At 39.2% G+C, this 14,296-nt stretch overlaps 1 protein-coding gene across 1 annotated transcript; it reads left to right on the top strand.

The window, feature by feature from the left end:
* The first annotated feature begins 9,083 nt into the window (after positions 1-9,083).
* LOC122318008 (heavy metal-associated isoprenylated plant protein 35-like) lies at positions 9,084-11,080 on the top strand. Its single transcript, XM_043135126.1, has 4 exons — positions 9,084-9,223; positions 9,333-9,436; positions 9,530-9,605; positions 10,014-11,080. Exons 1-4 carry the CDS (start codon positions 9,130-9,132, stop codon positions 10,850-10,852), a joined length of 1,113 nt encoding a protein of 370 aa, XP_042991060.1. The 5' UTR covers positions 9,084-9,129; the 3' UTR covers positions 10,853-11,080.
* Positions 11,081-14,296: the final 3,216 nt, after the last annotated feature.

Below are 14,296 nucleotides of genomic sequence, written 5' to 3'. Positions count from 1 at the left end.
CCTTGCGATCCCGAATTGCATTCCTCAAATGGCAACTTCAAACAATTTCCCAAGAAAATCGCTTCTACATTTCTTATATTGAAGAGGCCAAGCTTCTTGCTGATCAATTGTTCGCTACCAGTAAACCTGTTGAGGAACAAGATCTCATCACTTATTTCTTGAGTGGGCTCAAGCAGCAGTACATGCCATTTGTAACTGCATTTACCTTCGCAACAAGGGACAAAGAGTTTTCTCTGGACGACTTCCAAACTGAGATTCTAATCTTCGAGCCTTTAATGAAACCTTCTACCACCTCAATACCTGCTGAGACAACTTTTGCATTTGCGGCAACTCAGTCAAAACCAGGATACCTAAAGAAAAATAAATGTCCAGGTTTCTCTTCACAGAACCGTTTGCTCAATCGCCCCTCAGTTCCTATGGGCTCCTCCAACAATAAGCCTAACGCCCAACAGTCGGTTGACAATCGACCCATTTGCCAAATCTGTGGTAAAAAGGGCCACACGGCTCTTGATTGCTATGACAGATTTAATTTATCCTATCAAGTCCGCTTACCACTATTAGATCTTGCTGCGATGGTTGCTGAAGGCAACACCTCCTATGCTCAACAGGTGTGGTATACAAATAGTGGAGTCAATGCACACATTACCAATAACACGGCAAATCTCACCGCCTCGTAGCCTTATGAAGGGGAAGAAACCATCACAGTTGGAAATGGCTCAAGTTTGGTGATAAAGAATATGGGTACCACTTTTCTCACAACAAATACTTCCAATTTTACTCTATCCAATATTCTTCATTGTCCAAAAGCTTTCTCAAATTTAATCTCTATCAATCGTTTTTGCTTGGATAATGACTGCTATTTTGTACTAACTGGAATGTTGAATCAACCCAAGTATGAAGGGCTGCACATGTGCACCGTTTCTTTCTTTGTTGTATTAGGCACCGAATTCTGCAGCAAAGATTGATTAACAAATGCTGCACCGAATTGAAGGCCATCTTGGTCAAGAATGGTGGCAATTTGTCCCCCATAATTTCTCCTATAAAAGGAGATGAATTGTGAAGAGAAAATCATCCTCACTGAGGTGAGAGATCAGGCAGAGGGCGAAAATGGGTTCTGGGGAAACCCAGAACGGAGGCCATTTAAGAGAGATAGAGAGATGGTATGAGTGTTTGTAAAATTGTACAAACATAGTGAAAAATCGAATTTCCGCTTCAGTGGACGTAGGCAGTTGCCGAACCACTTAAATATTGTCTCTATCTATTGTGGGTGTGATTTCTGGGCGGCCGGAGGCGCAACAAATGGTATCAGAGCTTCGGTTCGTGCTACCCAGAAAATTACAGTTGATCAAAATCAACTTTTGATCACACCAAAATGTTCCTCTCATCAAGACGGATCCGTAGCCGAAACGGCGTCAAAAACGGATGTCGGAGGAGCCCGTACGCGCCCCTGGAAGTCGGAGAGTGCGATGCACGCGCCTCAGTCGCACTGGAGGAAGAAGACGAAGTGGGATACACGCGCCACGCGCCCCCACGCGCAGTTGGGGGAAGAAGACGCGTGGAACACACGGCCTCACGCGCCCCCACGCGCGGCAGATGAAGAAGACGCGTGAGGGACACGCGTCCACGCGCCCTCACGCGCGGCTGTGGGTTGAACACGCGTGCAGTGCACGCGCTCACGCGCCCCCACGCGCACTCGGAGTACTCTGGCGCGTGTTGCACACGCGCCAGACGCGCCTCAGACGCCCTACTGCGGCGTGTGTGGTACACGCGCCAGAGAGATCTGGACCGTCCGATTTTCAGATCTTTGTTGGGCTAGATCTAAGCCATCCGGAGTCCGATTTCAACGATCAAATAGTGCTTTCCAACTATTTGGATCATTCCGGACTCATCCGTAAGGTGGGAATGTCGAGATTCACCATCAGTAATGTCGATCTGAACTGTCGATGTGTTGCAGATCATTTTGGGCTAGATCTACGCTGGTTGGAGTTCAATTGTGATGATCAAATAGTGTTGACAAACTATTTGGATCATTCCAAACTCATCTGTACGGTGGGAATGTGGAGATTTGCCATCGGTACTGTCGATCTGAACTGTCGAGGTGTTGCAGATCATGTTGGGCTTGATCGTAGCCAGTTGGAGTTCCATCGCAATGATCAAATAGTGGTGGCAAACTATTTGGATCATTCCGGACTCATCGGTACGGTGGGAATGTTGAGATTCGCCATCGGTACATTCGATCTGAACCGTCCATGTGTTGCAGATCAGTTGTGGGCTTGATCGTAGCCAGTTGGAGTTCCATCGCAATGATCAAATAGTGGTGGCAAACTATTTGGATCATTCCGGACTCATCGGTACGGTGGGAATGTTGAGATTCGCCATCGGTACATTCGATCTGAACCGTCCATGTGTTGCAGATCAGTTGTGGGCTTGATCGTAGCCAGTTGGAGTTCCATCGCGATGATCAAATAGTGCTGGCAAACTATTTGGATCATTCCGGACTCATCGGTACGGTGGGAATGTTGAGATTCGCCATCGGTACATTCGATCTGAACCGTCCACGTGTTACAGATCAGTTGTGGGCTTGATCGTAGCCAGTTGGAGTCATGATGGACTCATTGGTTTTGGGCTTAATTTAAGCCAGTTGGGATCGTAAAATTTGATGGAGCAAATTTCAGATCATTGGACGATGCTGATTAACTTGTTATATCAGCAGGTTTTGGCAGTCATACAACTCATGGAGCATATTGTTATTAAGAGGAGAACCGCATCGGATCTCGTTGTGGCTTTCTTTGAAAAGCCAGTTGCAAATAACAAAGTGCAGATGAAGCTTTGATGTGGTAGTGTGGATACGTACAGTCTAAGGAGGTTCTGTCTAGGAGATTGGAAATTTTAAGTGTGTCCATTGTGACCCTCCAATCTTTCCTGGGAACTGACTTAGTGAGGTACTATTCATTTCTACGGTAAATTCATTAAAGCAATGTCAGGAAGTAAGGTTTCAAATCTTGTCAGATTTGAGGTGGAGAAACGGTTCAATTTCAGATAAGGCAGAAGGTACTATTGTTGCCCAATAGCATTTGGCGTTGTGGTCAAAAGGTTGGGAGGTCATGAGAATGGCTATGAGTAATTCTGCAAAGAAGTCAAAGTTGAAGTTTCTCAATGTAAGAGATCTTATCCTGGATGAGGAAGTGCGCAGAAGAGATTCTGGCAAGATTTCGAGTTGTTGGTCCTGAATGTTGATTGTAAGGACAGAGGCAAGTCAAGATCTGGACAACAGATGACTCGCTAGAAATTGTGGCGAGACAGGCCACAAGAGACTGCTAAAATCAGGAGAAAATTGAGAATGATGCTGTGAATATGGTGACTGAAGAAAAACATGGCGTTGCATTTCTTGCAGTGCACAATGCTGTTAAAGACAGCCTGAAGACAGCAGTCATTCAGTAGTGTTTTCTCAAAGGCGTTGAAGGGCAAAACAATCCCTGAAGACAACAGTGACACTAGCGACTGGTGAAACGGCTAGTACAAGGAGCAGTTTCGGCAAGTGGCTCCAAGTCAGTAAATGGAGATACTGGTATTGATGCTAATATTGTGTCTCTCTCCATGAAAAAAGAGACATGTATATCCTCATGGCGTGAGTTACCATGATAGAGGATGTGTTAATGTTAGCAGGTCTACAAGTTTACACACAGGCATTGGTTTGACATTAATGCAAGGTGTGTGGTGGAAATTCATGTCGATGGCTGATGAACTTCCAGGAGAGCCAAACGTGGAAGTTACACCATAGTTTTCAGCAAGGTTATTTTCGACATGGGCCGAAGTGAAATGTTTGGAATTAGTTTATTCTGAGTGGATATGCTTTTATGGTGAAGCATGATAGCGGGAGCTATGAAGATCTTCATTGAGGTGGAGCTTGGCTGTGGGACCAGTCAAAGTCACAAGATGGAGATTGTTGCTATTGTTGCCAATAGCATTTGGTGTTGGAAGGTCACGAAGGATTAATTGGTCTTGGCTCGGGTTAATTGTTGTGTGAATTAGAGAAAGTAAAAGGAACCCAGTTTTACTTTTCTAAAGAAATCTCCCTAGACCACGACATGAAGTACAGGTGTGAGAGATGGGAACAAAACGTCAGATGTTCCAGGGATATCTACACCTAAAGAACTGCCAAGACGATCAGACCTCCATGGTGGTTACTACCTTAAAATGTAGCCTGCTGAATGAAGGTAGTGAACTACGGTATGAAGAAAAATCTTGCAAGAAGGGAGATTATGCAAGTCGGAGACTGCACACAAGATGGACACATGCGACTGAAGATAGCAGCAGGATGAAGGGTCAGTCACCCAGATCAGAGATGGAGACCTCAGCAACAGGTTCTCTGATATGTGTCAAGGTCCGTGCGAGACCATTGATTCCCAGTGCAGTGGTAGATGTGTTGCCCTGTGTAGATGTGTTGATTAAGGGCATTGTACGTGATGAACTAAAGTTATGCATCACTTTAGTTAGTCTTCTAAGTTGAAGACATGAGCTGTAAAATTGTATAAGGGATCATGCTGGAGATAGAGCTCGGCATGTTGAGAACCAGTCTCCAAGTTGGAGATTGGTGTGATTGTAGGATTATGGAGCCTGGTTTGAAAGCTGAAAGGCACCAAGCAGATTGTTCGCTCGGATGTGGCTAGAGCGAAGCAGATTGTTCGTTCGGATGAGCCTAGAGCGAAGCTCAGTTTGCTCAAGGTGTACATGAGTGCGGACTCATGGACTCGAGCAAAAGAAGAATCCTAGAGAGTTGAGATTGTGCAATTGAGCACTGGTAAATCTCCTCTGAAGAAAATCCCTTGCAAGCTCCGTGGATGTAGACGATGCTGATGCATTTGAAGATGCATTTGGAGAGGCATCTGGATATCCATTTGAAGACGTACCTGAAGATGCATGTGATAGCGGATCTCTCATGGCTGACAAGCATTCAAAGAAAGAGGTGAATTCATTTGAAGAATGAATCAGTTTACAAGCAGCCTGGTATGACATACTTGGGTGGAGGGGGTGATTGTTGAATCAACCCAAGTATGAAGGGCTGCACATGTGCACCGTTTCTTTCTTTGTTGTATTAGGCACCGAATTCTGCAGCAAAGATTGATTAACAAATGCTGCACCGAATTGAAGGCCATCTTGGTCAAGAATGGTGGCAATTTGTCCCCCATAATTTCTCCTATAAAAGGAGATGAATTGTGAAGAGAAAATCATCCTCACTGAGGTGAGAGATCAGGCAGAGGGCAGAGGGCGAAAATGGGTTCTGGGGAAACCCAGAACGGAGGCCATTTAAGAGAGATAGAGAGATGGTGTGAGTGTTTGTAAAATTGTACAAACATAGTGAAAAATCGAATTTCCGCTTCAGTGGACGTAGGCAGTTGCCGAACCACTTAAATATTGTCTCTATCTATTGTGGGTGTGATTTCTGGGCGGCCGGAGGCGCAACATGGAAATGATTTTTCTGTGAAGGAGAACAACATGGGATGACTTTTACTTCAAGGGCAAGTTAAAAACGGACTCTATCCAATTGCAGAAAATAAAAATCCCTCCAATAAAATTTCTTGTTATGTAGCCAAACTCGATGTGTCTGCAAATCTCGACGCGTGGCACGATCGTCTAGGCCACCCGTACCAAGTTGTTTTAAATAAGTTATTTCAGTCCAAGTATTTAGATGTTTTCCATTCCAATAAATTAGGACTTTGTTCATCATGTCCTTTAGGGAAATCCAAAAAATTACCCTTTAGTGACTCAACTAGCCAATCCTCTAGGCCTTTAGCTCTTATTCATTCAGATGTATGGACATCTCTTATGTATTCAATCAGTGGAGCAAAATATTATGTTCTTTTTATTGATGATTTTTCTCTTCACTTAGTTATATCCCATTAAATTCAAAAATGAAGTTTTTGCAATTTTTAAACAATTCAAGGCTCTCGTGGAAAATGTATTTTCTTGTAAAATTCAATAGTTACAAACCGATAATGGTGGCGAATTCACTTCCACCTCTTTCAAATCCTTTTTACAAGAAAATGGCATGTTTTATCGCCTAACATGTCCTCATACATCTCAACAACATGGGATTGCTGAGCGACAACATTGTCATATTGTTGAAACCAGGCTAACCCTTTTAGCTCGCTCTCACCTACCAAACACATATTTAGCCAATGATTTCCTAACATCTGTTTATCTCATCAATAGACTCCCAACAAAAGTGTTACATAACTTAACTCCATTCTACATGCTTCACAACAAAATTCCAAAATTTTCACACTTAAAAATTTTTGGATCGGCCTGTTATCCTTTGCTTAGACCCCATGAAGAAAACAAACTCTCTTTTCATAGTAAAGAGTGTATTTTTATTGGCTATTCTAGTCAACAAAGAGGATATAGGTGTCTTGATTATAAGACTGGTCATGTGTATGTGTCCCGAAATGTTATTTTCAATGAGTTTGAATTTCCTACAACACGTGGAGTCCTCTGTTCTCCTGCCTCACCGAGTGAAGTTTCTCCAGATATGTTCACTTCCCTTCCAGTTTCTCATTCTTCAAACATAAACCCATCTCCCACATTAGAAATCAGCCAAAACACCCAAGAAAATACCGATCCTTCTCTCCACTTTGCGCAAGACCCTCAAAGGCAAACCCTTTCACCTACGCCTCTCATACCCACTCAAACCCAAACCATTTCAACCCAGTCCCAAATCGAACTAATTTCCATCGCACTCCCAGTACCAACACTTTAGTCAACTACACCCCCACCCACCAACTCAAATACTCACCCAGGCTGCATGACAACTCGTTCCATGACTAGGAACTTCAAACCAAAAACATTCTCTGATTTTATTGTGTATTCGACTCGTCATCATTTGCAGGTACCCTCCATGGTCATCACCGAAACTGAGCCTTCCACCTATACACAAGCAGTTTCTTCTCCCGAATGGTGTGCTGCAATGGGGCATGAGTTTGACGCGTTAATGATCAATGAGACTTGGTTTCTCTGTCCTCGCCCATCTGGTAAGCATGTTGTTTGAAATAAATGGGTTTTTAAGATAAAAAGACTTTCAGATGGAAGCATTGAGTGCTATAAAGAGCATCTAGTTGCAAAAGGTTTTGATCAACAGTATGGAATTGATTATGGTGAAAACTTTTTTGCCTGTTGTGAAACACACCACCGTTTGATTAATCCTTGCTTTAGCAATACCATTTAATTAGAATATCCGTCAATTGGATATTTCAAATGCTTTTCTGCATGGGTTATTAGATGAGGAAGTCTTTATAGAGCAACCCAAAGGGTTTGTTAATGAAAATCACCCAGATTATGTGTGCAGATTACATAAATCACTGTACAGTCTTAAACAAGCACCACATGCTTGGTTTCGCCGTCTCTTACAGCACCTCTTGGATATATGGTTTCATTGAATCAACTGTTGATTATTCCCTGTTTATTTATGCAACTGATTCTGTGAAATTGTATGTATTGATTTATGTTGATGATATCCTAGTCACTGGTTCAAGCAAGGCTGCAATTGACTATTTTCTCTCATCCCTCAATGATTCATTTGTTGTTAAAGATCTGGGTTAGCTAAGTTTTTTTCTAGGTGGCCAAGCAAGTCGTGACCAACATGGGCTATACCTACGTCAAACATAGTATATAACCGATCTACATGATAGCACCAAAATGGGGGGTGCTAAACCTCTAAACTGTCCAACAACTTTAGGGCTGAGACTCTCCTCTACAAAAGGTGAATTATTGCCTGATCCCACTGAATATCGACGAGTGGTTGGAGCTCTCCAGTACTGTACAATCTCACACCCCGACATTGCGTATGCTATGAGCCAATTGTGCCAATTTATGCACAATCCACATGAGCCACACTGGGTTGCTGTGAAACGTGTGCTTCGCTATCTCAAGGGTAGTATTGACTACGGGCTTTATTTTTCCTTTGGTCCAATTAATTTAAATGCTTACTGTGATTTAGATTGGACTGGTAATCCTGATTACCGCCGCAACATAACCGGTTACGGTATCTTTCTCTGATCAAATCTAATCACTTGAACAACAAAAAAACAACCAATAGTCTAAACAAAGACATTCAAGTGAAGTGCATTTCTACACAAGATCAGATTGGTGATATCTTCACCAAGGGACAAACTGCGCCTCGGTTTGCATTTTTAAGATCCAAATTAATGGTGATATTGATCCCCATAAATTTAAGGGGGGTGTTAGAGAGAGTATAGACAGTCAGGAAGATTCTGAAATCACAGTTGCTATACATGGACATTGGACATTCCAGATCAAGAGTAGCAGCCGAATCCCTTCATCAATCTAAAGCTAGACAGAGCACTTATGAAGATCTCGAAATCACAGCAGCTATACATGGAAATTCCAGAGCAGTAGCCGAATCTCTTCCTCAATCCAATCATAAATCAAAGTGATGTGTTTTCCATGATTCCTTCTTGTATTTCCATTTTGCACATTTCCACATTTACTCTTGTAAAAGTTGTACATTTCCATGGTTAGCATTGTAAAGTTGTAATTTATCAATTGTCAATTGCTACTGTATTATTTAAGTGAAATGAAATAGAAGGAGAATGCAAGTTGGCCTCTCTATTATTTTCCTTAGTCAATTCGTTTTCTCGCAATAAGTAAATAAACAGTGAAAGTTGCTTAACGTGTAGGCTCCGTTTGGATGTGAAAAGCATTTCATCTCATCATTACAATTTTTTTAAATTTTCAAACAAAAATATAATAAACAATTCAGTTTTTTCAAATCTCAATTTAAATTTTTTCAAATTTTAAAATAATAATAATATTAAAAAATAATATTCTAATAATATTTTATTCCACTTTCATCATTCATATAAAACTATATCATCTTTAAATCCAAACTAGATCTTAATAACCGTGAAATATAATTTTAGAGTTCATAGGTTTGCTACTCTGTTTTATAAAAATAGATTATCATTAAAATTCAATTTTTTTATATAAATTTTATATTTATTATTTTTTTATATTTTAAAAAAATGTGTTTAACTTTGAAACTAATATCGTTTTTAAAAAACAAAATTCTAAACTCATCTTCCCAAAAAGAATCTATGCCATAGGCATACATTGATGGCTGTCCATCAAAGTATCGAGCATTTGCAGGATTTTAATTCTGATCGGCAGCACTGTTGCCACCCCACCATGCATCAACCCCGAGCCCAAGGCCATACTTTATCTCGCTCTCTCACCTCTCAAAGGCTTCTAAGATTTAAGAAGTTGTTATTCCTACTTCTCAAGTAATCTTACACAATCTTCTCTTTCCCCTCTCATAGGCTTTCCTGTTCGTCCGATGGCAACAACAGACGCCAAGACTGAAGCTCAGGAAGTAGCTAAAGACGTACTGGAAGAAAGTCCTCCAGAAGCTCTCAAATACAAGGTAACACTTGGTTTCTATATATGAACAACACTCACTCCTCTAATAAATTTTAGACCCACTTGTTTTTAAACCTCTTCTGCTGCTCTTTTCTAGACATGGGTCTTGAAAGTCTCAATCCACTGTGAAGGCTGCAAAAGAAAAGTAAAAAAGGTTCTAAAAAACATTGAAGGTGACTCCAAAACCTAGTATTCTTTGAAATATTATTTCATATTTATTTCTGATCATGGGAATGGTTCTTGTTTACCCAAAAAAAAAAAAAAAAGGTCTGCTTCATTTATACTGGTTCCATTCCTTTAAGTTAACTCTCTTTTTCAATGTTATTTTTTAGAGAGAAAAAAAAAAAAAAGGATTTACTCTTGAAATCTTGTGGATTAGGAGCTTTTCTCATCTGGGTTATATCTACTTCTGCTTAATATGAGTATATCCATATTTCTTCCGAGTTTTATCCAGTTTTCTTTTCCATGTTTGATTTATTTCATCTGCAGTTTCCTTATTCTTCTTCTTCTTTTTCCCTCCTTTCCCTCTGATTTTTACCGTTTCCCCTGAAAATTTTGGATACTTTCAATTGGATTCTCAGGGGTATATAAGACAGACGTTGATTTGAAGCAACAAAAGGTCATTGTGATCGGGAATTTAAACCCAGAGATTTTGATCAAGAAATTGGTAAAGACAGGGAAACATGCAGAGCTTTGGCCTGAAAAAGCTGGCACAAAAGAGAGAAAGCACGGCAAACACAAGAACAAAGAGAAACAAAGCGACCAAGAAAGCTCTGAAGAAAGTAACCATGGTGATGATAAGGAAAAAGAGACAGTTGTAGTTGGAGATCAAGACCCTGCGAAAAATTGTGACGGTTGTGGAGGCGGTGTTGCAACTGGTAAAACCGGTGGACAAGCGAAGGAGCCAAAGCCTGAGGTGAATGTACTGTCCGGCAACCAGGCACCAGCTGCTGATAAGAAGGGTGGCGGTGGCAGTGGAGGTAAAAAGAAGAAAAAGAAGGGGCATACAGCGAGAAACAGCAAAGTCGATGGGGCCGAACACTCAGGCAATGCCCCGCCATGCACAGGATCAGCAAATGGTACCGGTCAAGGTCCAATTCTAGCTCCAGCCAATAGCAGTCCTCCACTTCAGCATGTGTACCCTCGATACCTACCAGCCAATTACAGCCCTCCACGTCAGCATTTGTATGATCAATACCCACACCATTACAATGTTACTCCAATGTATGCAACGAGCTACAGTGTGGCATACCCTAGTAGCACATCATACTACACCTCACCACCAATATCGTATGACTATCTGTATATCCTCCAGGGTCAGCATCCACCGGCGGATCGTGACATGTGTTCGTTGTTGCGCCGGACCGTCTCATTCGAGATATTCAGTGATGAAAATCCAAATGGGTGCTCAATCATGTGACCTTATATTTTGCGATCAATGGATTACATTGGCGTTTTGGGTATAGACAGCTTATGCCACCATTTGTAAGAGCTAATGGTGGCTGGCATGTATATATATGAAAGGAAAGTAGTAGTTAGTGGGTAATAAATGGGGCTTGTTTCAGTGAGTTTTGGGCTTTGGTGGTACTTGTTTAGTAGTGTTTATGTTTTGAGGTTGGTAATTTAAAAGTTACTGGCCAGCTTACAACGGTTCTTGGGTACTGATAGTTTAAATGCCTAACACATTAGACATGCATGAGAGATGATGAGCTTATGTTTGTAAACATCCAACCAGGTTGGTTGCATGTCTCTCTCTCTCTCGCTCTCACATTCGCTAAAGTAGATTTGCATTTTGGCCTTCTAGTGCGTGCATTAGATGTTATAGATCATGGATCCAAGAAAGCAAAGGGTTGGAGTATGTGGAATATATATTTTGACCATTCAAAGCAGTCATAAAACTACTAATTATAAGACAGATTCCTAATAATGCTGTCGAGTAAATCAGGAAAAATTATATCGTTATGATATCGATTGAAAATCGTGAACCAATGGAAATGGCTTGGAACCCCATGACTTTTTGATGAATGATGTCCCCACGTATTAAGCCTTGCCTTATAATTGTGAGCTTGATCTCTTGGGTTGTAAACGTTTGGTGGCTTGTAGGGAACCTGACATCCTTTACTTTCTTATGTATGTGTGAAGGGAATTATATAAGATTTTTTAGAAGTTTGCGTTCAAAGAACTCATTATGCCCCTGAAAGATTAGCTGGTGTTTGGTCCTAGTTTTTGTGTTCTTTCTGAGAAACTTACAAAGTTTCATGGGTCTTCTTTATATTTTCGCTTTTGAAAAGCATCTCTCTCATTATTCAATATCATCATGCATGCAGAATTTCAGGCCAACAACAATTCCCAAAGAAGAAAATATGGAGCCATCTGAGCAAAGGAAAAGATTGGTTAAAAAAAGCTGCTTGAAATTTCAAAGATTTGTGCAAAATAAGCCCAAATGGACATAAAAATAACGTTTTTAAATACTGATACAAGTAAAGAAGTCTAGATTAAAAACAAGTGTGTACAGTTGCAAATAACCCTATTTCTCTCTGTTTTAGATGGAAGGGGTTTTTGTAAAATAGAGTTGTTTTAAAATGAAGTTGCAAGAATATGATATTTTATAAAAATATTTTTCATTTAAAATATAATTATAAAAAAAAATTGTAAAAGGTTGTGTTGCTATCATTATTTCTTATTATTTATTTATTTATTTATTTATTAGAGGATAATACTTGGTCGCCAAACTCCACTTGTAGCCAAATTACAAGTATCTCCCACCTTGTTTTCTGCAAGCTGATTTTTGGCTCTTCAAAATGGGTTTATTCAGGGTCGCGTGGGTAATTTAACATATAAAAATCTGCATTTGATGGTTCCTGCATGCATATCAACGCAGCTTCTCTTCATTCCCTTTCTTAAATCTCCGAAGGGAATATGATCCAAAACTATGATCAGTCCCAAAACAACGCCAACTTCTCACTTTATTAGAGATTTGGACAGTGAGTTGAGATGAGATGAGATAAAAGTTGAATAAAATATTATTAGAATATTATTTTTAATATTATTTTTAATTTAAAATTTTAAAAATTTAAATTATTTATTATATTTTATGTGAGAATTTGATAAAATTATAATGATTAAATGAAATAAATTGAGTTAAGAGTATCTCTTAATCCAAACAAACCCTTGATCACAATCTTTATTCAATATCAATAAAAGCTCATTTTTGGGTTTATATTCTCTTGGCCACTTGAGTGACCCTTGACATTCCAATCTTTGATATCATGGAGAATCTTATCGTTTTTGTTCTTATTCTTCGTTGAGGTGACCATGAACATGTACCACCTACAGTTTTCAAAAGGCAATCATAACAATTAAATTAGATATCTGATTTACAAAAGGTTCTGTGTCATGCTATAGTTTATGGTGGGTCGCTTTTAGTTTATGTATTTTTAAGAGTAATGCTATATATAGTTATTGAGTGTGCAAGTACTATGCAGTCGTTTTGAAAAAAAGTTAAGTCCAGTATTTAAAACTTTTTTTTTTATGTCGATCTCGTATTTATTATATTGTACCTTGATTTATCTTAAACTGACGTACCTTGATGTGATATATTATATTGTAAAGTAAATTTACCGTATCATATAAATTCATGTCAATTTGTAGTTCAATTTATAGAATCTTTGGGACACTTGTGCTTCTCTTTTCAAAGATTTTGAACTATAATCATTGGATTCCATATTTGGACCAATGACTTGCATGATAGAAAAATGTTGAACTCATTACATAACTTACCATTGAAAAAAAAAAAAAAAAGAACTTTATATGATTAATGGTACATTATCAATGTATATTGACTTATTATCCTTTCTTTTTCTTTTCTTTTTTTTATAAACTTTTTGATTGGTAGCACATAAGTTTTAAAGCTATTGAAACAAAACTTGGGAGTACCTCTAACATGATTATGTACTATATAACTTGAGAGTGATACTTGTTGGCTTGTCTCAAAATGAGTAACAGGGAAATTTTAGGATGGTCAGCATTATTGCTTGCAAACTTGCAACTCAAAGATCAAGAGAAAGCAGTTATTAAGTACACAATTTCCATTTCTCTATTTCAAGAAGAAAGAAGGAATGGAGAAATAAAGAAAACAGTCCTAAAGAAGCTTAAAGTGTGTTGGTGCAAACCAGGGTCATGATGGTGGATTGAAGAATAGATCAGGATAAAGTGTGTAGCTAGGGGCTTTGTTACATAATAATGTATGGAGGAAAATGATTCAAGACGGAGTCTTTAATCAAGAAACATAAATATAAATATCTGCTCATAAAGCATATATGTATATACACATGTGATGTCAGTATTCTAATTTCTTATCAATCAGGTGCAACTTTTGACACTATTGGAGTCTTTCTGTTTGTTATTTTTTGAGCAATTTTCCCTTAGCCTGATTCCCTGAATCCAATCCATTCTCCTTTGTCAAGCCTCTCACTCATTTCTTAAATCATTTCATTGGTTTTGTCAAGCAGATCAATTAATTGGTAACAAGATAACAAGTCCTTGATTTTTAAACCTCACTCAGGTAGTTGGAAGGTCTGAGGACAAGTGCAGTGCAGACTCAATTCTAATGTAATTACTATAAATATTAGTTCCCACTTGATTTTTTTTTGGTATAAACGTGCCTAACTATGTCATTACACAGAATACTATGATAGTAATTAAGTGATAAGGGTTTCTGAGCTGAAAATAAACCAGCAGTTGAATGCAAAATTTCCCAATAAATCAAACTTCTGCATTTGCTATGAATTGTGCCCAACTCTATTTTCTTGCATATAGGATTTTTGAGCAGCGTGGACTTGCACGAACATTTAATGTTTTATCT

This window comes from Carya illinoinensis, chromosome 8, assembly GCF_018687715.1.
Source record: "Carya illinoinensis cultivar Pawnee chromosome 8, C.illinoinensisPawnee_v1, whole genome shotgun sequence".
NCBI lineage: Eukaryota > Viridiplantae > Streptophyta > Magnoliopsida > Fagales > Juglandaceae > Carya > Carya illinoinensis.
This window is presented reverse-complemented; position numbering and strand designations above follow the sequence as displayed.

Excerpts from the sequence above, each read along its gene's own strand:
- LOC122318008 (XM_043135126.1), top strand. The coding sequence starts at position 9,130 with ATGGCTGTCCATCAAAGTATCGAGCATTTGCAGGATTTTAATTCTGAT. Across the intron at positions 9,224-9,332 it reads GCATCAACCCCGAGCCCAAG|GCTTTCCTGTTCGTCCGATG; the intron begins GCCATACTTTAT and ends CCCCTCTCATAG. Across the intron at positions 9,606-10,013 it reads GGTTCTAAAAAACATTGAAG|GGGTATATAAGACAGACGTT; the intron begins GTGACTCCAAAA and ends TTGGATTCTCAG.